Source organism: Patiria miniata, unplaced genomic scaffold (genome assembly GCF_015706575.1).
Source record: "Patiria miniata isolate m_02_andy unplaced genomic scaffold, ASM1570657v1 HiC_scaffold_2, whole genome shotgun sequence".
Classification (NCBI taxonomy): Eukaryota; Metazoa; Echinodermata; class Asteroidea; order Valvatida; family Asterinidae; genus Patiria; species Patiria miniata.
In genome coordinates, this window is record NW_024037058.1 from 14,535,542 (window position 1) to 14,557,588 (window position 22,047).

Here is a 22,047-nt window from a genome sequence, read left to right on the forward strand (position 1 = left end):
AACCAGCTCACTGTCAAATTTCGTCAAGTCAGGCAGCCATTTTAGGCTGGCCCATGTTTAAAATTTGATCAGTGCATTTTGACTATTTGAAATTGACCAAGTTAATAGAATATTCAATTAACCCTAACCGCCCTGAATCCTTCAGAATCCTCGTTGCCAAAGTGGAGGAATTTGGAGGATTGAGGTTACATGGCAAAAGTGCGTTATTGATTTCGTCGGATGCACTTTGTCAAGGTCTTCGGCCGGACCTTGTGTTGTTTTTGCTCAGCCATGCATCAATATAGGCCTGGATTATGCTTGAAATCCTCCTTACTGCTCAAGGATGTCACTGGCCAAGCCTCAACATACTGACAGTCACTGCCACAGGATTTTGCAGGATGCAGGCATTGGTCACCCCTCCACGGACCATATTCAAGAAAAAATGGAGGAATTTGCAGGATTGAGGCTGTATGCTATTTTTCCATGAGGCCAATTGGAGGATTTTGCAGGATTGAGGCTACATCCTAGCAAAAAAGGCCTAGGGAGTTAGGGTTATGAAATAACTTGAAAATGCACAGCCCTGTGACAAGACAAGATGCATGATAAGACTTCCATTGAATAGCCCTTCCGAATCAGTTGCATGGAAGTTTGTGGTACCACCCTTACGAGATTTGCCCTGTCTTGTTTTGGAGTTCCAAGCTTAATACAGCCAGTTATTTCCAATGTTTTCTCTCAGGGTGAGGCAGTGCAGATGATCGCTGACGGCAAGGCTCCCAAGGTGACCCAGCCTGAGGAAGGAGCAACCTACGACGCCATCTGGAAGAAGAAGGAAGTCGCTGAGGTAGGATAAGCATTCCGACCAAGTCATGGACAACATCATTATGTTCCACTTTATGCAGGAACATCACTCGCATTCTTTTGACAGCTTAACTCACCACGTATTCAACAAACTTGGCAAAAAAGGTTTATTGGCCTTTTTTTTTTTTTTTTTTTTTTTTTTAAATCATTGGTGCTTGGTCATCAGTGACTGAAGAGATGCCAATAAGTTATAAATGAATATTAAACTACCCTTTTAGACTGAGCCACTTTGACAGTGTTCAAGTCAAGTTCATAACTTTTACATGTTAACTCTAACCACCCCAACTCCATCAAAATCCATCCCCTATTTTGGTGGATTTTGGGGGACTTGGTCCTGGAGGCCTGGCGTGACTAAATATTGATGGAGTATGATGGACTTAGGCCTAATGGCCTGAAGCAGTGCTAGGGGTATACGATTGATTTTGCCCAGCTTCCTGTACTGCTATTGTGATAAAAGCCATGTGTAGCAAGTCCATGAATGTCAACCAGTGCATCAGTGGTGGATTCCATTATGTCATGTACAGTTTTGTATTGAACGCACAGTGATTGATGGATTTCGATGGACTTGGTCCAGTTCCTAGTAAAAGACGCTAGGGAGTTAGGGTCAACCCATCATTTTGGGAGTACAAATATACCTTTTTTTTCAATACACCCTGTGTATCCCTGCAAGCAATATCTTGCATGTTTGATTTTGCGTCAGAGGGATAAGTAAGATTTGAGGTTTTGCATGGTGGAGATACTAAATATTGAAAGGTTAGCGGAAACACCATGTGCGAATAATTTCTCAACTAAGAGAATGGTTCTTTTCAGAACTCGATATAAACTCGATGTTCCGGTCAGTATGCTCTGACCATCTTCAGGAGAGTGCCTAAACTCTATGGAAGTCATCAGAGGGATGCAAGTTTTGTGTTTTACCTTTCGTGATTATGATTCCATAGCCACTGTATACTCATTGGTTTTCTTTTAACGTCGGTGTTTCAGATCAAGTGGGACCAGACAGGAGAGATGCTGCATAACTTCATCCGTGGTAATGACATGATCCCTGGAGCATGGGCCACCATCGACGGACAGGTACATATACACACACTGCCATCAGTTGAACTACATAAAGGCCACTTTATACTTATACACGTGGAGTGCTGTGGACTCGTGGTTAAAGGGCATTGGGTTCGTTGTCTGCAGGTAAAGCTGCAGGTTGTGGGTTCAAGTCCAGCCTGGGGTCATGGTGCGTGTGCCCTTGGGCAAGGCACTTTGTCACGCATTGCTTCTCTCCACCCAGGAGTAAATGGGAACCTGCGAAGGTACGGGCCACAATGCGCTGATTTTGAGCTACTGCAGAAGGGGTCTCATGGCCTGATGAACAGGGGTAACAATTGTAAAGCGCTTTAACACCTTTGGTACAAGGCGCTATATAAGCAACGCATTATTATTATTGAAAGTGAATGAGAAGCCAAAATTGGATGTCATGAAACGCGCAACTTGTTGGTTGATTCACGGGGTGAATACTTCACAGATTCACATTTGCTTTTGCTTCAAGTGTGAAGCTATCGTAATGATCTGTGCAGGATTGACATTTTTCAGACTGTACATGGAAATTAGACTTTTTAAATCTGAGAGAAAGACATTATCAGAAATGCATCTTTCAAACCTTTCATCTAATTTTTAGACTTTTTAGTTTTTAAATTGACAGTGACAATATCATGTGGGACTGTCCCGATATAGGCACTCATGTGAGATGATAATATTAGTTATCTTGCGAGCGCGAGTGGAACACGGAATAATGTAGTGCGTCTGTGTCCCACATGCCACGAGGCCGAAGGCCGAGTGGTATGTGGGACACAGACGCACTACATTTTCCGTGTTCCACGAGCGCGAGCGTGATAACGAATTTATCTTCAAGCAAACTTGACGCACAGTAAAGTTGGAACACGCATGCTGTGTGACCTACGCGCAACTTTTGAATTCACAGTGAATTGTGCAGCACTAATCGCGTCACGTAGGCTTAGAATAGCGCAATACGCGGAGTGCGGTATGGACCGTGGCCGTGCGGTATGGTTATATGTAGCACGGCTTGTTGCCATGGATTGACCAATCAGGATCGAGGAATCAAGTTTGCTTGAAGATAAAGGTTTTTACCTGCACCTATGTAATATTGAGTGCTGTCTTTGAGTTTATGAGGAAAAAAACTTACTAGCTTCAGTTGTGAATTCAAAACAGCAAAAGGAGTTTGAGCAGATAAAGGGTAGTTTTGGGAAAAGTTACAAGAATATCACAATACGTCTGTCCATAGTGCATGTAGTGAGAGTTGGCCTGTGTGTGTCTTCACCGACTGTAAGGTGTATTGTCATTGTGTTTCTGTTGCAGAAAGTGTCCATGTTTGGCTCCAGACTGATCAAAGGGGGGCGGCCCAAGGGTAGGGTTGTGTCAATCCCAGGGTGTGCCGTGCCCGCTATCGTCACCAAGGATGGTATGGTGTTCACCGGCAACGACGGCCAAATGGTGAGTCCCTCCGCCCAGTGTCACAGATCTGCTTAGCAGAGGAAAAAAAAATTGCTTAGCAAATTGATGTGCTAAGTGTAAATCAGCCGGAGTGCCAGTCAGGAGCAATAAACATTGCATGGCATTTTGGCTGGTTATCTGTTTTCGTTAAGCAAATGTATTACTTGCTTAGAGCACGTTTTTTTGCGGCGTATATAGCTTCATGGAAGTAGCGCCCGCACCACTGTTTAGCTTTTCAGCTTCACCCAAACTCCGTTGGCAGTTTTCCAAGGGAACCTTTTTTTAATTTTCCAGAATTCATCATTCTGCAAGAACCCAAACCGCACCTCGTTTGTAATTCAACTGTCAAGCCCCTTGCATAGAATTGTTCCAAAATCCTTTAAACCTGTTGTTTAAATTTGTTTTTATTGTGAAGGATCGGGAATGGTTAGGGTGAATTGGCATCACAATTGTGCGCTTGACAAGCTGACTGAAATATCTGCTAAACAGAACGGAATGTGTAATTTGGTATCAGATTGGGTTAGAGCTAACAAGCCCCATTATCTGACATACGGACTATGATCATTAAAGGGAAAGTACAACATTTGCTTTTGCTGCACTTTTCAGAAATAAATCGATTTGGAGGATTAGTATGTTAAGCAAATATTGTTAAAATGACTTGTTTCACGTTTTGGGCCAGTAGATGCTGGAAAACCAAGAAAACCATTCATGTTCTTGTAGTCTGGTTCCCTGATCCCATTTAAAATGAAATGGAGAATTTATAGACTCTGGGGAATTGTATGGTCAGAGAATCAGTCTAGCAGGCTTGTACCCCTTCACAGTTGTGTAATCAATTGCAAAGAAAACGCGGAATAACTAATTGTGAAAAATTAGGAGCAGTTTTTGAAAAAAAAAGCCAGTTTCCTCCAACGCTGGTCGGCCGACCAGCGTTGAAAAAATACCATTTTTCTTGAAAATGTCAGCACACCAGGAGCCATGATTTTACAGGATGTTTTAGACTGTCATTCCCTAACAATCCAGTTTAGTATTTTGTGATAATTTGATCATTTCGTTTTGTGATGTTTGCAAATGTTGTATCTTCCCTTTAATGTACTGTGGGTACCTTTTCTTGGTCGTCTGTAGTTGAAAGTCAAGACGCTTCAGTTTGAAGACGGCCGCATGATCCAGGCTCAAAAGTACGGTTTGGGTGACGATGCGGAGGAGAAGATTGAGATGACTCCTGAAGAGGTCGGCATGGCAGGAGCTATCAAGGTATGGCCAAGTCCCAAATGTGCTTTCAGAGCTACAGCTTGTCTTTTGTCAGTAAATTCCCCATGTACAGAGTGTCCCAATCCCCCCCCCCCCCAAAAAAAAAATATCAAGGCATTTTCTTTTTCACAGCTTTTTAAAATAAATTAATGCTGATACATATTTGGAAAGTATAGTTCATTAGCTGTTTCAGCAATGAAAACATCTTTCCAATCGGGTAAATATTTATTGAGTTATTTGCCAATTTAATAAAGTGCCGAACGTCATAGATATGGGTTGAGGGTAGTGTTGCTTCCTAATTTTTTTAAAAATCTTTCTCTCTTTATTTGGTTCTTTTATATTTTTCATGTTTTGCAACAATGGTCATTTCTCCAATTGGAAGAAATGGTAGTCCTGAAAATGATTGTTTGGTTAACTTCTTAGATGTTTACTGTGCTGCTCTGTGTCTGCCCTCTACTTGGTAGCCTCTTTCAGGGATGCATGTTTCGACCCGTGGTCTTATTGCGGCAGTCAAATATTTAGTCGCCGTCGACAAAATGAAAAAGCAGCATTTGTTTTCAATTGGTCATTACTCAATGTACGTTTATCCCATTGGAAAGTTTGTTCGTTGTTGAAAAGCTAATGAACTACACTCTCTAAATATATATGATAAATGTGGGGTATTTTGTGAAAAAGAGGGCGCTTTGAGGTTCTGTGTTTTTTTGGGGGGACACCCTGTAGTTGTTTTGCACAAGACCTAAGACACAAAGTAAGGGGGTCCAAAGCTTGACCTTGTCTCTGGATTAGCTGCATATCTGACTCCAGCATCATTATGAAGCCATGAACATGGGCGTCGCGAGGGGGGAGGGGGGCAAGGGGGGGGCGCTTCCCCCCCCCCCCCTCCTCCCCGGCAAACGGGGGGAAAAAAGGGGGGAAGGAAAAAGAGGTGCGAAGCCTTATTGCTGTTAATTTGATGGAGGTGGCGGGTAGGGCAAATGCTCCCCTGCTCACGCTCGGACAAATGATCAATTGAGAATATAATGGAAAAGTTCAGGAATTTTGGGGAAAAATTTGCTTTGCCCCCCCCCCCCCCTGGAAAAAATCCCGGTGAAGCCCATGGCCATGAATATCCAATGCAAATGGACAAACTGTCAACCCTACCATCCTATTTAATCCTAGAATTTGAGGTGTGCATACATTTTGGCAAGAGGCAAACACCTTGTAGGTCCAGAGAGCCTTGATCGTGTGTGTGTGTGTGTGTACAACCTGTCCATGCACACGGTGCCACCTCGGTAATGACTTCAAATGGACTGATTTGTTGAGGCCCCCCCCCCCCCCCACCCCCTCTCATGCCCCTCCCCCAGCCCCCTCCCCAAATGATGATTTGATCAATTACAGTTGTGACTGCACAAGCATATGTCTGGGGAAAAAGGCCTTCATATGCGAGTTTACGCATGAAACATGCGACTGGAACTTGCAGTATAGCGTTTGGAAGAAGCACCTGTTTTATAACGGTCCATTGGAGTTGTCAGACTAAGATCTGGAGTTTCTGTGCCATGCTAGTGAACGCCCATCAAGTCACGACTATTCATAGTAAATAATGGTGAATGATTGACTTGTCATGCAGGATATCTGGGGCGGTATCTTGTCCACTACCAAGATCGATGGGGACTCGGACTTCTTCAAAATGGGAGGTGGTTCCATGGATGTGGCCAGGTAAGGACAGCTGGTCATCAAGTCATCGTCTTGGAGTTGTTAAGCGCCGATGAAATTTGCTTTAGTTGCCGCCCAAATTGTCTCATCAAGGATGCCAGTTTTCCGGCTATAGTCAGAACTCTGGCTTTTTCATGTTTTGGAAGATAAATCCGGCATTTCATCCCTTTGCAGGCCAGACAATTAAAAGGCAATGTGAGCGTGCTAGGTGTGCTAGGATAGGAGGGTTAAAGTCAATTGATTTCTGGGAAAGGTTGATATACATTTTTGATACTTTCGCCGAGTTTGATTTGCCTGTGTTCCAACTGCTCTGTGTGGAGCCTCTCTTTTGCGGTTATAATCCCTTCTTTTTGGGGGCTGCAACCTTTTTGTATGGAGATTCAGGCTGTGTTGCTGTCTCATTGTTCAAATTTCTTATTCTTGCATATTTTTTTTAACTTTTATATTTTTTGTCCTGTAGGTTGGTAGAGGAAGTCAAACAGAAGTGTAACGGCATTGCACTGTCCAACGAAGACGTGTACATGGCCACCACGTACGACGCCTTCGTGCAGAAGGTCATCAAGAAGGGACGCGGCTTGGACGATTTTGTCTTTGAGTATGACGCTGTAAGTATTGCAGTGTGTAGGTTGCCAAATCTACGGATGTGAAAAATGGGTCATATCAAGTCAGTTAACGTCGGATGACGTGTAAACATGCAAAGGTTTTGCAGTATGCGGAACGGATGATGGGTAAACACACAACGAGCAATGCCGGAAATATCGAGGTGTGCTACTCGCAGATGACGGCCTGAAAAACAATCCCGCGTCTGGGTCCGGTGGATGTCAAAATAATCCCGGCACGAACTGGTTAAAAAACAAAAAGAGGAAATCCCTTTTCATGATGCATAGAGAATTGCTAACGTGATTTATTTTGTTGATATCATTGTTTTAGCTCAATAGAATGAGAACTTTTCATTTAATGAATAGACTGAGAACTTTTCATTTGGTGAAAAATATTCTGTCAAATGAACACTGATTGCTGTCAAAGCAAATTGTAACAAATTCATATTTGAAATGGAATACCTTAACAAGGAAAAAAACGTCAATGACAAGTTGGCAGTCATTTAAAACAAACAAGAAGAAAAAACAACTAAAAGCATGTCCAATTATTTTCATCGAAAAGAAATTTGACAAAAATATGTGCTCATTTTGCCCATACGTGTTGACAAAAAGACAGAGTCATGCCTGTGTTTTACACTTTTCATAGTGGGTAATCATAGTTAGGCTCATCAAAGACACCTAGATGGTTTGTTTGGTTGGCTAATACCCCCCCTTTTCTGTCCGACCAATCTTCTTTCCTGAGAATAACGCCATAAAATGTTGCCAATCTCGACTCATTGTTTAAGGCCTTAAGTCTCCGTATGTATTGATTTTGTAACAACACTGACGACAACCCCCCCCCCCCCCCTTTTAAAAAAAATCCTTCAACGGCAAACATTTACCAGGTTTTTCAATTATCACAAATTAACAATTGTGAAGATTATCTTTGGTCTTGGATATTCTCAACCGTTTCCGCTTTTTCTATCTCACAGGTCAAGATGCACATCAACGACATGGACATTGAGTTTCCCAACCAGCTCTTCATCAACAACGACTTTGTGGACGCCGAGGACGGTAAGACCTTTGATACCATCAATCCCACCGACGAGAGCGTCATCTGTAAGGTTGCCAAGGGAACCGCGGCTGATGTAGACACCGCTGTCGCTGCGGCAAAGGTACGTAATATTCAGAGCAGTATGTAACACCCTTTGCATATGGAAATGGCACTGTAAATTCTGTTTCTACTTCTGATTTACAGGTTGTCCCACAAAAAAAAATAATAAAGGTATATTGCATGTGAGTTTTGGAAATTGTCAATTTACCTCTTAATGTCAGATAACCAATTTACAATACAAACTTTGTTTCATTTAAATAGATGCGTTGGAACAAGCGCTATGTGCTTCTTCGAACTGAATGTCTGAAAATCGTCTTGGGCCACTTTCCTTGAATGTTAGAAGCGCAGTTGGAGAAACACGCAAAGGATTTATTTCCTTTGTTCAAGAGTAACGTGTGACTCATTCTACCGGCTTCGATCTGTAAACTTGATAAATTAAAAAAAAGTGGCCCAAGTGATTTTTCAAGTCCCATATTGTGATTGCTGTGTCTTTTGAACAAAACATCCTAATGAAACCGACTAGAGAGGGATTTGGAAGACCAATTATTCTACTCAGCAATATATAAGACACGATTTTGAAGTCTATCTCCACTTTTTTAAAAACATGCCCAAGTCGATTGTTGGGTTTTTTTTGTGGGACAACCTGTATTTGTAAATGTTTATTTTGTATCAAGCCTTAAGTGTATAAGCACTCTTCCTTTTGTAGTTCTTCCTTTTATCTGCAACTCTGTGCTGTATTAGCACTTGTATTACATTGTATTTACTCCTCGTTGAATGTATAAAACCATTTGAGTGCTGGGGCAGATGTGGGTGGTACAAGGAGTAACATGCAGGGGTACTTTGGGCCAATACAGGGATTAAATGGTTAATGCTCCTTGGCCGTTTGTATTGTATAAAGATTTCTTTAGAACCAAAATGACAGGCCTACATAGCTTTGACAGTAAACCCTGCAAACACTCTAATGATTTTTTTTTCAATCTGATTACAGGAGGCCTTTGAGGAGGGAGAGTGGGGGAAGATGAACGCAAGAGACAGGGGCACTCTCATGTTCAAGTAAGTACTCGCAAGTGTCAGGAGACGAGAAGCTAAGATTGTTTGAAAAAACTTAAGAAATAAATCAAAGTCTTTTGATCTGTAAGGGTGACATCATTTGTGGCACTTCTGTAAAAGTACTTTAATTGTGGCATCGGTACTTTTATCAGTAAAAAAAGTACTATAATTGCGGCTTTGGTACTTTTATCAATAAAAGTACTATAATTGTGGCTTTGGCATTTTCATCAGTAAAGGTACTATAATTGTGACTTCAGTCATTTTATTTGTAAAAGCACTGTTATTGTGGCTTTGGCACTTTTATTAGTAAAAGTACTGTAATTGTTGCTTCAGTACTATTATTGGTAAAAAATACTGTAATTGTGGCCTTGGCACTTATCAGTAAAAAGTACTATAATTGTGGCTTCAGTACTTATATTGGTAAAAGTACTGTAATTGTGGCTTTGGTACTTTTATCAGTATAGAAAGTACTATAATTGTGGCTTTGGTACTTTTATCAATAAAAGTACTATAATTGTGGCTTTGGCACTTTTATCAGTAAAAGTACTATAATTGTGTCTTCAGTACTTATATTGGTAAAAGTACTGTAATTGTGGCTTTGGTACTTTTATCAGTGTAAGTACAATAATTGCGGCCTTGGTACTTAGTGTGTAAAGGTAAATTATTTGTTGGATTTGTACAATGAACCATGGAGGTGCTTTAGTTGTAGAATTAGCACCTTCATCCAGAGAGGTACTATAATTGTGGCATTGGCACTCCAATACATTAAGGCATTTATGTGGGTCATTGGTACTTCTTGTTGGCACTCTGATCCGTAAAGGTACCATAATTATGGCATTGGCACCTGTATTATTGTCCAGGCTTGCTGATCTGATGGAGGAGCACAAGGAGGAACTGGCAACACTAGAAACCATCGATTCCGGAGCCGTCTACACCTTGGCCATCAAGACCCACATCGGCATGTCCATCGATACCTTCCGCTACTTTGCCGGCTGGTGCGACAAAATCCAGGTAAAGGAAGAAAAAAAAACGTATTTCATGAGCAAAAGACCAAGGGATTCGTGATGCAGGAAACATTTTTGTTAGAAAACCACAATGACTGGAAATTCTTTTGACTGTAGAAATAGTTACGAATCTTTTTAATTATTTGATTATTTTTTTGTCAGGGTCTGACGATTCCCATCAACAACGCCCGACCAAACAAGAACCTGACCTACACAAAGAGAGAACCTGTTGGGTAAGTGCCATCAAAAAGGATATTGAAAAAGCTGTATCCTCTCTGAGTAATCCCTATTTCCTGGGTTTACAACATCGCTAGCATTGTGACTTTGGGCGTGGTCCCTTGCTACATGGAACATAGGGGCTTATGGCATCTGACTAAAGCCCCTTGACCAAAGATATTGACTAAATGGGGAGCCAACATACCGGTAGGGCTGGATAGCTCAGTTGGAACAGCAATCCGAAGGTCGCAGGTTCAAACCCCGCTCTTGTCGATTTCTTTGTTAAACCTTATAATAAAAAGGATATAACTCAGTACTCGTACTGCTACTCCCACTCATTACTCAGACTTGGAATTCATATTGGTACAAGATTCATATTAATGTTTTTCTTTTTCTTTTTCTTTTTTGTCGCTCTGAGTACCTGAGAAATCCTGAAAGTTAAAACCACAAAAGATTGGTTGACAGAAGTGCATGAGACCTATCATCCTGGCTCTCGTGGAATGGGTTCAAATCTGTGGATATAATGTGAAATGGAGCTGAAAAAAAAGACATTAAAATTTAGAAAACTCCAGCCTGACTGGGTTGCAGCATGTTTTCCACAATGATGTGATAGGCTTCTGATAGAAGGCGCTGATAAGTGCTGAGTGGTCAAAGTCTGGAGGGCCTGTTGTCGTGCATATTTAATTGCAGAATCTGCACAGATTGTACAGACATATGAGACTGAAGTGGGCCCTTTAACCATGCTGTATAAAAACACTTGCATTTTTCAGGATTCTTTTCATACGTAAATCACATTCCTAAAATTTAGCCCAATAGTCCCTGTACTGTCACAAACCAAATCTCATGTTACTCCTGTACCCCAGCAATAATAACAGGTACTTGTATAGCACTCCTTATTTTTTTAAATATTAGATCAAAGCGCTTTACATTATTATTACCCCTGATCATTGGACCAATGAAAAATCCAAATACAATCGCATCTCCCTGGGGATATACAGCTCGATGCTGACATTTCGGAGCAAGGCTGCTAAAATCGAACACAATAACCATCTCTGCCCTCACAGGTACCCAATTTACTCCTGGGTGGAGAGAAGCAATGAGTGGCAAGATGCCTTGCCCAAGGGCACGTGCACCATGCATAAACCCAGGCTGGACTCGAACCCACAACCTGCAGAATTACCCACTGACCACAAGTCCAATGCCCCAGACCATGAGGCCACTTCACTCCACTTTCCCTTACAACAAACCTACACATGTACATGTATAGGTTTATTGATTCTTCATGGAATGAATGCAGTGTAAAACAGTGTGTAGTATAGGTGCTAATGGATTTAACGGTCCTCAATTTTTTTTTCTCCGGACAGTGTGTGCGGTATTGTGGTTCCATGGAACTACCCTCTCATGATGCTTGCCTGGAAGATGGCCTCATGCCTGGCCGCCGGCAACACCGTGGTCCTCAAGCCTGCCCAGGTCACCCCACTGACGGCCCTCAAGTTTGCCGAGCTGGTGGTCAGGGCTGGCTTCCCACCTGGTGTCATTAACATCCTTCCAGGATCAGGTGAGAATGTTACCCTTACAGGTGTTGTAGAGGGGGAGATGTGGTTGTAGGGGGGATGTGTGTTGGGTGGTGTCAACCCGAATTACTTGCTGTCGGCAAAATCGTTAGATGGTGCAAATAGTCAGAAAATGGGTGCAGACACCATAAACAAAATGTAAGTGTTTTTTTTTTTCATGAATTAAAACTCACAATCTGAAACTTACAAACTTGAAGAGCATGGAAATCATCAGTAAGTTTTGAATTTTTTCCATTAGGCCGAAAAAAAGTCCCTTTTTTCCCCCTAATTTTTATCTTCAAATGTTGGCTGATTTTGCAGATGACGCTTCAATCGCCTTAAAACTCTCAAAAATATCCTTCAGGGTGGAGCTTGAGGTGACCTCCGTAAGGCCATAAGGCTTGATAATTGTGCAGCCACTTGCTTTCTTGACCGACACAAACATTCTTCGTGAAGTTTGGATAGTCAAGAGAAAAATGGGAGAAAACAGTAACGTCAGACCATTCAGCGACATCGACATCGTCCGTGTGCTGCCAGGCTGGTCATTAGTCTGCTCCCTTTCACATTGCGCTAATTAAAAAGTGTTGACAGGTTCCAGATACACGACCATCGCTCCCTCAGTCTGGCTTCCAGATGCACAATTACAAAATTACAAAACCCTCTGCAAATGGTGCCCGAATAATTTAGTGGACAAACAAACAAATTTACGATGCCAGTTGAAGGCATAAACTCCTAAACTTGTGGATGTTCACCTTTCCAGGTTCTGTGGTGGGTCAAAGGATGGCCGACCACCCTGATATCCGCAAGCTGGGCTTCACTGGTTCCACACCCATCGGAAAGACCATCATGAAAAGGTAAGGGTGCCTCATCATGTCGGATTTTCATTTTTACTTGGAGAAGCAAAGCGATTGTGCTTCACTCATATGTGAGTCTCTCCCATCCAACTGCCAGATTTCTTTCCTGTTACTTGTAATACCTGCCTGCTCCCCCATTTATGCAAGTGGTTCTTCTTTTTAGCCCAAACTTGTCCCAAATTGATGCTTTTTCAGTAGTGGTGGGATTTAAATCTGGATTTTTTTTTATCATTTGGTTTGAATTTCACTATTTGGTTTCGATTTTAGAAACTGTATTTTTTGTGACACAAGCTTAGGAAAACAACTGGAATAATAATAATAATAATAATAACGGAGTCTTGTATAGCACACATATCCACCAACAATTAGGTACTCAAGGCGCTGGAAATTATGTCTATTATAAAAAAAAGGTCAATAAAGTATATGAGAAATATGAGACCCATTATGTAGCACCTAACAAGGGTTGACAAGGTGCTGCGGCGCATATTGCAGCCACTGCCAGAAACACCGGTGCAAACCCCTTCTCTTAGCGATAAGTGTTACTGGGTTCTTTAACGTGCATTACACAACACACGGGACCTACGGCTTTATGTCCCATCCGAAGGACGAAGCAATAATGGTAAAGTGCCTTGCTCAAGAGCACAATCACCATGTTCCCGGGGTCAGGATTCTAACTCATGTACCACAAATCGAACACCGTAACCATTGGACCACAGCACCCCATCGGCACATCCCCCAGTTTGCTGTATGGTCTCTGATTGTAACTGAATTCACTCGCTTCCCATCACTTTTTTTCGAACATAACAGCTCTGGAGTGTTTTGTGAATTCCCAGTGGTCATTGAATCCTGCAAACTATACCCAGTCAGTGGGAGGGCATTGCATGCGGCACCTCGCTCGTCACTTTTTGTAGTGCATTGACTGTGAGCTGGATGGGAACTTCCGGCCGGTGAAATCCGATAACCGTTATTGGGTTTGAAAAAAATTAGGATAACTGGATTTTAAAAGTCTCTACGGTTGGTTAACTTTTTATCCCCCTGGCTTTCAAGGGGGGGGGGGGTGGTATTGCGATCGCGTATTACTTCTGTATGTGTCCTTGTGGGAGTTTGTTTCTGCATTCAGTGGGGGACGTTGAACAAGAGAGGACAATAGGGTCCCCAATTCCCGAAGGGTCCTCAATTTGGTGATGTGTACAAAACATATGGGAGGTCTTCCTAAAAAGTTATAGTACAAACAAAAGACTGGGTCCCCGATTGCAGGCAAATACACACTTGAGTGGGTGTGCGTGCTCCATTTCACTGTACAGTTCAGCATCAATCTCAACCAAAGTTGAAAGGTGGTCTGTGGAGAGAAGGCCAACGTCAAAAAAATATCATTTCCAGTTTGGATGTTTACAAAGTCTCTGCGGAGCTCATCTCAGTATTGCTAATGACTCTAACATATGTTAGTCCAGTGTCTCACCCTAACTCTCCATTGAACCGAGAACTGGTACCTGCCGGGTACAAAATCAAGGCTGTCACTGAAAATTGTCCTTACTGTCTGTACATGTTCACGTATACAAACTGGCAGGATGCCACGGGCATCGCGCAAGTTTTACTTGCAGTATTTTTAGTCGCAGCAAAATTCTCTGCGCATCCTGTATACATGTTGGCATCACACCTTTGTAAATGTGTTTTTATTTCTCATTGTTAGTTGTGCTGTGAGCAACCTCAAGAAATGCTCCCTGGAGCTGGGAGGCAAGTCTCCGCTGGTCATCTTTGCCGACTGCAACATGGACACAGCTGTCAAGCAGGTGAGCCTCAATATAATCAATAGTATGTGGCAACTAGTCGTCCTTGTAAGCCAGAGGCGTATCAAAGGGATACGGCAGCAGCAACCACTGGCAAAGTATGGCTTTTTGGTTGTTGTTGTTGTTGTTGTTAATTTAATATGCTTAGACTCGTAACATCTTTGAGACTTGAATACGCATTCGTAATGGCAGTCGTGTCTTTCAGATCTCTCTGTCTCTCTTCGTCAACGTTGAGGGGGTACTTGTTGCGCATCGGGTCGGGTTGTCCAGGCCACACCGACCCGAAACATTATAGATATAAACCGAATCCGAACCGAAACTGATCTGAACTCCCAAAGACGAACCTGATCCAACCCGACAAAAGTTCAAGGAAAACTGAACCGACCCGAAACCTAACTGACCCAAAAACCAAATATCTGGCTTTTTGTGCCTGAACCTACCCGCATGAAAATCTTCGTCTCTCAGTAACATAATCATGTGGTACTCACAACGTGACCTAATGGTAGGCCTGCATGTTAAAGGACCGTGCGTGATAGACCGCAAACCGCATTTGGTCGTACTGAACACAGTGACTCTGCAATAAATATTGCACCGTGTGAATTTCCCTCAGTCGGGTCAAAAACCGACTTGACCCGACCCGACTGAAATGATGGACAAACTGACCCAACTCAACCCGATTTCAGTTTCAGTTGGAGTTTTGGTTTCAGGTCGGTTTCACACAACATTACTTGCGGGTTGACATATTGCAAGGTTTGAAATAGATTATGAATCCAGCATTTGGCTTTGTCGCTCGACCAACAGTGTTTCTATATTTAATGATCTGCATCCTCAGGCTCTAGGAGCTGTGTTCTTCAACAAAGGAGAGAACTGCATCGCCGCTGGCCGTCTGTACGTAGAGGACAAGATCCACGATGAGTTCATTGATAGAGTGGTAAGTCTCCACAGATGGGAATTTAGTCAACGAATTCAAAACCACTACGAGAAAAAGAATAAGCAGAGAAATACTTGCTGATCAAAAAAACAGATTACCAGCCAACATTTCATATGGCAACGCATATTACTTGTGACTGGTGTTCGCTAGCTCATTACTAAATATGATCTGAATGTGCATGAGCCATTAATGGGCCTTATTCACGAGTCAGCCATATTGAAATGAAAGATAGGTAAAATCTAGGTAAAATCTTAAATTTAAGAACTTGCGAAAAGAAATGAAAGCAAGTTCATTTATAATAAATTCCAGTCTGCTTCAATGAATAATTAAACAATTTTGTAATTGAACATTCCCCAATGTTTAAAGCCATATTTAAAAAATAAATGACAGTAAAAGAAGGCTGCATTGAGCCTGCATAAATAGTCTGGCGCCATCCCATTCAAGAGTTAACAATTAATGAATTACATTAAGGGAACTCGACAAAAATGGCCGACTCATGAATAAGGCCCATATCTATCTATCCGTAATAAAGTTGTCTTTGTCATCATGGGCCTTATTCAAGAGGAAGACATTTTGATAGTGTTCCCTGAATTCTATTCACAAACGTATATGCGATTTTGTCGCGCAATAATGTCACACACACAAATCAATGAGCGCCTTTACATTTACGCAACTTATCGTGTGATTTTTCAAATCAAAGTTGTTCACACATCCGCGAGCGACATTGCCACGTGACACAGACGTTACGACATAACCCTGTATGTGTAAATAGGCCTTGTAAACTGTTGAATGGGATGATGTCAGACCAGTGGCGTAGCCACGGGGGCGTGGGGGGGCGACAGCCCCCCCATGAAACCTTGTCGCCCCCCCCCCAGTCTCCCCCCCACTGAGATTTCGAGTTTCTAAAAAAGTTATCATTGATCTACATGACGCCCCCCCCCCCCCCCCCCCCCCCCCCCCCCCCCCCCCCCACTGAAAAATTCCTTGTGTCAGGCTATTGATTCATTCCAAACCTCACTTTCAATAATTTTTTTAGATGTGGCTTAAAATCATAGGGTAAGATCAATCACAAAATTTCAATTGTTCATCAGTTAGCACACTGGTATTAATATAAATTACTTCATTTCATTACTTTCATTTCTAATCGCAAGTAAAAAAAATGAAGATTTTACCTCGCTTTCAATTCAATATGGCCAACTCGTGAATAAGGCCCATTGAGGAAGTATTTGTGGCCAGAGTTCTTAAATCAATTTGAAGTGCAAAGCCAGAGTTAAGAATCTAAAAGAAACAACAACAAAAAGCAGGAAAGAAAGTTTGTGCTTCAGCAGATTTATGTGCTGCTTAGCAAAAATCAGCTGGGAGCCAGTGAAGCAATAGGAATACTGTGATATTTTGGTCGGTCCCCTTTTTCTGAAGCAAATATTATCTGAGCTTTAACAATGTGCTTATACAGCTCTGTATAACTGGCCCCAGATAGTAAGTATCAAAGCTTACAATTCTTAAAGAAGTCGGGTGCCCGGCAGAAGGGCATATGAGTGTTCTGATACAAAAATCACTTTCAAGAAAATTGCATTGAAAGGTTCCATTGTTCCCTCGCGTGCATTATGTATCCAATGTTCCCCCACACGCAATATAAATCGTACGAACTTGAAATTTGTCACACGTATGAATCACAAGTTTTGGAACAACTGGTAGAAATTTCTGACAAAAATGTTTAAATTTCATTAAAATAGAGGCAGTTTGCTGCATATGCCCTTTTACTGGGAACATTTTGGTCATTACGCGCTATTACATAAGGGCATATGCACATATGCCCTTCTGCTGGGCACACGACGAAGTATTGTCCACAAAATGATTCGTTTCGGGGGTGTCGTTTTATCAGATTACAGACATCAAGAAGATGAAGATCGGCGACCCCTTAGACCGGTCCACAGCCCACGGCCCACAGAACCACCGGTCTCATCTGGAGAAGCTGCTTGAATACTGTGAGATTGGTCAGAGGGACGGAGCAACGCTGGTCTACGGAGGCAAACAGGTGGACAGACCTGGTAAGAACCAATAGGGCTCTGCCGAATATTTGAGTATTCGATCATCAACAACGGATTATCCGAGTAGCAATTTTTCAATGCATGTATCCTTGGAGATATTTAAAAACATCCACATTGTTATTTGCATCAAATAAGTTTATAGGGTTATATTGTTTGTCAAATACCACACTTTTGTCAAAAGCGGCGATTTGTGAGGTTCCATGAAGAATGTTGACTAATTTTTTTTTTTTTCACATCAGTCAAATATCAGCCATTCTCAGAGATGCCACTTTTCCGGTTTTAACCAGAATTCCGGTGTGTTTGTTTTAATTCTCACAAAATTCTGGGTTTTTTCTGGCCGTCAAAAAAAACTGTAAAAAGAGAAAAAAAACTGTGGAAATGCATTGATTTTTACCTTGTTAGTGCTCTCGAGTTTACATGTTGTAAGGATTGCACACGCACGGCACAACTTTGTTCGTTGAAGTTCTCTTAAAAACAAGTCTTTGTTGTTGCCGAGCCTGCATGCGATACAGGCGGCCAACAGTACTTGCACGCAGTATACAACGGCGCTTCGCGTGCTGCACTGGGGGCGTATTGTGTGCTAGCTATGCAGCTATCCAAAAAGTAACTGACTTAATTTTTGTTGAAAAGCATACTTGGTTTAAAGACAGTAATGGGACTAAACTCCCTGAATGAAGGCCTTTCCAACGATGCGTCTAAATTTCCGTCAGTAGTTCGTTGTTTTATTCAGTGAAGCGTTGACACAACACACGCGCGCGTACGGTTGCTACAATTCGTTGGTTGAGTGTGTGACATCTCGTAGCTGCAATCGGCTCAGTGAGAACGTGTCTCGGACGCTGAATTCAGGCTCAATTCAAAACATGACTCGGCAATTTTTGATGTGAAATGGAGATCCTAGAATACTGGTTTCTCGGAATATACAGCTGAAGCTGAGCTGAAATTTCGTCGGGTTAGTTCAGCACCCTTCTTTAGATTTTGAGCTCTTTTGTTGCTTCAAACGAACATAATGCATAAATCACAAATGATGGGCTGTACCTCTAATGCGATAGGCAATTTGTTTTGGAAAACACTGTAAATGATATTTTCAAATGTGGAGTCTTTTTGTATGTTTTTCAGGTCTGTTCATGGAACCCACTGTCTTCACCAACGTGAAGGATGACAACATGATTGCAAAGGAGGAGTCATTTGGCCCTGTCATGGTGGTCAGCAAATTCAACGCAAGGTCAGAAAACAAAAGTCTCTTTATCCTGCTTCTTTAACCCTTTAACCGTCGTGTTTTTTTTTGGGGGGGGGGGGTTTGGCCGCTTGTACACATTTCACTACTTGTAATGTTTGTCAGCTTATTACAGCTTACTCTTTCGAGATAACCTAATACAAGAATACATTTTTGTGAAGCTCTTTTTCTACTCTTTTGTTTGGTGCTAAAATTAGCAAAATAAGAGGGGTTGATAAAATCATTACCTTCCATTATACTAAGAGATGTTCCTTTCTGACCAATGGCTAGCCATCACTACCTTCCTTTCCTTTTGATAAACCCGGTCGGCTTTTTCTCCGCCCGCAGTGACATTGACGGCATGTTGAGGAGCGCCAACGCTACCGAGTACGGTCTGGCCTCCGGTGTCTTCACCAACGACATCAGCAAGGCCCTGTACTGCAGCGACAAGCTCAACGCAGGCACTGTCTTTATCAACACCTACAACAAGACCGACGTGGCTGCTCCCTTCGGCGGATTCAAGCAGTCTGGCTTTGGCAAGGACTTAGGTAATATTTGTATCCAATTATCCAATACAAGAATCATTCAAATCATGGACAGAACTTTAAAACGGTGGTTGTGTTTAAAATTCTGTAACTTGTAAAAAAAACATGAATGAATTGAACGATTCTTGTACTAAAAGAAAGCTTTTGAATTGGGCTTTCATATCCTAGATGTTGAAAGTGCTACATGCAGAACTTCACTAAAACAATAGTCCCGACATTCGGGTTTCGCTTTTTTTACTCACCCTGTAGAAGGTACCTTTTATTGGACTTAAGTTACAGAGCTAATATATCAGGAGCTTCTGACAACGCCATTTGATAAAGACGCTGTGATGGTGTTGCAAGCTCCTGATACGAGCTCTGTAACTTAAGTCCCCAAAAGGTACCTTCTATTTTTACTTGGATCAATAACTATCCTTTATTTTTGCAACATTGACCTTCCATAGTTTGATATCCCATGGTTTGCAAAAGCTTGGCCATGATCATAATATTTGGAGATCTGATAGAAGTTGGGTGACCTTAACGCCAGGATAGGGTACTTAAAAGTGTCATTTTCCCCCTTTTTTTCCCCTCAGGTATGGAGGCGATGAACGAATACCTGAAGACCAAGACAGTCACAGTAGAGTATTGAGGAGTGTTGGTGAATATTGATGAGTGGTGATGAATATTGATGAGTGGTGATGAATATTGATGACGTATCGACAAGAATTGATCAATATTGGAAATCAGACAGCTGTGAGAACGCCCAAAAAAAGACTAAGCGCCAACAAGACGTATTCTTAACCAAAAACGCTTTGCCAATTTTGTGGGTTGTTTTTTTAATGAAAATTCATTTTTTTTACATTTGGTTTAAAGAAATTTTATGAATAAATGATATTAAGTGTATTTTGTTGTTGACTGCTTGTTGAGTGCGTTTTTAGCCTCGCACCTAGATTACTTCTTGCTTGCATGGCACTGGCAAAAATATACCCCAATATGCAAAGGATTATTTTTGAAATATGATTGTTTAAGAAATTGAAGTATAAAACATTGTATAGCAGCAGATTGGTGCATAACAAATATGGATTGTTATATGTTAATCATTTTCATGTTATGATATAAGCCAAAGTTATATAAGTATTTTTAGTTATTTTTTTGTCTACAGAGACATATCATTCCTCATTTAATTTTAGCTTCTTTTTTTTCTTCACAAAATTTTGGATTGTGAAATCCAATAAAATCCTTTTAATTATACCTAATTGACTGATATTTTCACCATTTTCCCATTCTTTACAAATCTTATTTTTTATTCCTTTTACTCATGCTGCTGTATTTTCTTTGCAGTCTTAGTTGTAGTATTCCCGTAAATATATGGATTTTCTGGGTCATTTTCAATTTTACTGTGGATAATTTAAATCATCAAAACTCCCTACTTTAAAATGTTTGATTTCCTGCTAGATCTTCGAGAGTTTGAAGGAGTTTGCATTTATGAGACATTACATTTATACCATAGTGATTGTTTTAGTGTTATGTTCAGATCTGCAAAAACTTATCAACCGAATGTCTTCTGTTCAGTTGGTGCCAACTTTTATTTTATGCCGAACCAAAAACCTCCAGTTGTAGAAAAAAATGGTAATACATTTTTTTTCAATGGGATTTACACAGTTAATGATATCAGTGCATCAGATTGTCGTGGGCCTTTTCACTCTGATGTAAATGCAGTTAACTGTGTAAAATCCATCCCATTGGAATGGGTGAAAACCCATAGCTTTGTATAATCTGTAAGATCTCTAGTTTGCATGAACGGATTTCCATGGCGTTTTTACTGAATGTACACAAGATATAGTTATATGCTCCGTCAAGACGAAATAGTCATGTTAAGTAGTTTCAGAAATTAAAGAATACATTCGTACACGACATTTCTGGGGGACCCCCTGCAGGGCCAGAGTTGAACCAGTGGATTGTTTCTTCAATTTTCTCACAGTGGTGTTGGGAGGTGGGGAAAAAACGCGAGTTGTTAGAACAGAACTCTTGTTTCAACTTAGTAGCCTTGCAGCTTGCGTAGCTATTGAATGCTCTAAGTAGGTATAGGAAGACTTGCTTTTCAGATTTAAATCAGAGATGTGCCTAATTTTATTATATAAATAACAGTTGTGGATTGTATGATTGCAAAAAAACAAACAAATGCTGATCATGTGTTTCTATCATTAACTCATTCTAGACTAATGCAGTTGTGTTTGTTTGTTTTTGTTTTGAGGAATAGTTTTACAAATATCACATTGAGATTCTATTAATTTTGGGACTACATGTAGTTTAAAGAGTCACATACGTCTGATTGATGTAAAATTTGTAAATGTTTTCATCAATCTAAAAAAATTGTTTTATTTCGCACAGTGTGGATTGAAGGCGAGAAAAAAAAACCTGTTTTATAATAAGCCAGCTGGAGTTTTTGTTTACTTTGCCCTTTTTCCCATTGCTGTGTTAATGAGGACTAATATCTCGATAATTCGCAAAGAAGGCCTGCTATTTTAGCATTGAAATCAGAAAATGTTAATATAATAAGATAAAATAACGTTATAATCATTTTGTTTGACTTCCTATCCAACCTTGTGGGGGAGGGGATGTTTTATTTTCCAATTTGTTGCGATGGTAAATTAAATTGCAAAATCATGCATGTCAGAAGGATGATTTTAAAAATAAGTCTTGTGTTTTGATGATTTTTATTTTCTTGTGTTTTGTTGTCAACATAGGCCTAATTACGGAGGGGCTTGATTGGCCAGTTTCTCGAGATCATACGCAGTCTAGTTGCATAATTAGTTTTTAGCAAAATTTTCATGCAAGATGGCCAGAGCTTATTGTGCAGGCGCACTCAATTTGCGCAACCTTTTTTAATGACTTTATT

At 41.1% G+C, this 22,047-nt stretch overlaps 1 protein-coding gene across 3 annotated transcripts in view; it reads left to right on the forward strand.

Annotated features, from left to right (window-relative positions):
* LOC119726618 (mitochondrial 10-formyltetrahydrofolate dehydrogenase-like) overlaps positions 1–21,845 on the forward strand; it is a 37,683-nt gene extending 15,838 nt beyond the window's left edge. For all 3 annotated transcript variants that reach the window (XM_038198365.1, XM_038198366.1, XM_038198367.1), the window contains exons 6-23: positions 716–820; positions 1,819–1,908; positions 3,202–3,336; positions 4,459–4,587; positions 6,191–6,279; positions 6,737–6,881; positions 7,847–8,029; positions 8,957–9,021; positions 9,879–10,029; positions 10,185–10,255; positions 11,603–11,796; positions 12,552–12,645; positions 14,336–14,435; positions 15,265–15,363; positions 17,246–17,411; positions 18,528–18,633; positions 18,973–19,172; positions 19,742–21,845. In XM_038198365.1, coding sequence (XP_038054293.1) covers positions 716–820; positions 1,819–1,908; positions 3,202–3,336; positions 4,459–4,587; positions 6,191–6,279; positions 6,737–6,881; positions 7,847–8,029; positions 8,957–9,021; positions 9,879–10,029; positions 10,185–10,255; positions 11,603–11,796; positions 12,552–12,645; positions 14,336–14,435; positions 15,265–15,363; positions 17,246–17,411; positions 18,528–18,633; positions 18,973–19,172; positions 19,742–19,797 — 2,178 coding nt within the window. In that variant the 3' untranslated portion in view covers positions 19,798–21,845. The remainder of the gene's footprint in view (positions 1–715; positions 821–1,818; positions 1,909–3,201; positions 3,337–4,458; positions 4,588–6,190; positions 6,280–6,736; positions 6,882–7,846; positions 8,030–8,956; positions 9,022–9,878; positions 10,030–10,184; positions 10,256–11,602; positions 11,797–12,551; positions 12,646–14,335; positions 14,436–15,264; positions 15,364–17,245; positions 17,412–18,527; positions 18,634–18,972; positions 19,173–19,741) is intronic.
* Positions 21,846–22,047: the final 202 nt, after the last annotated feature.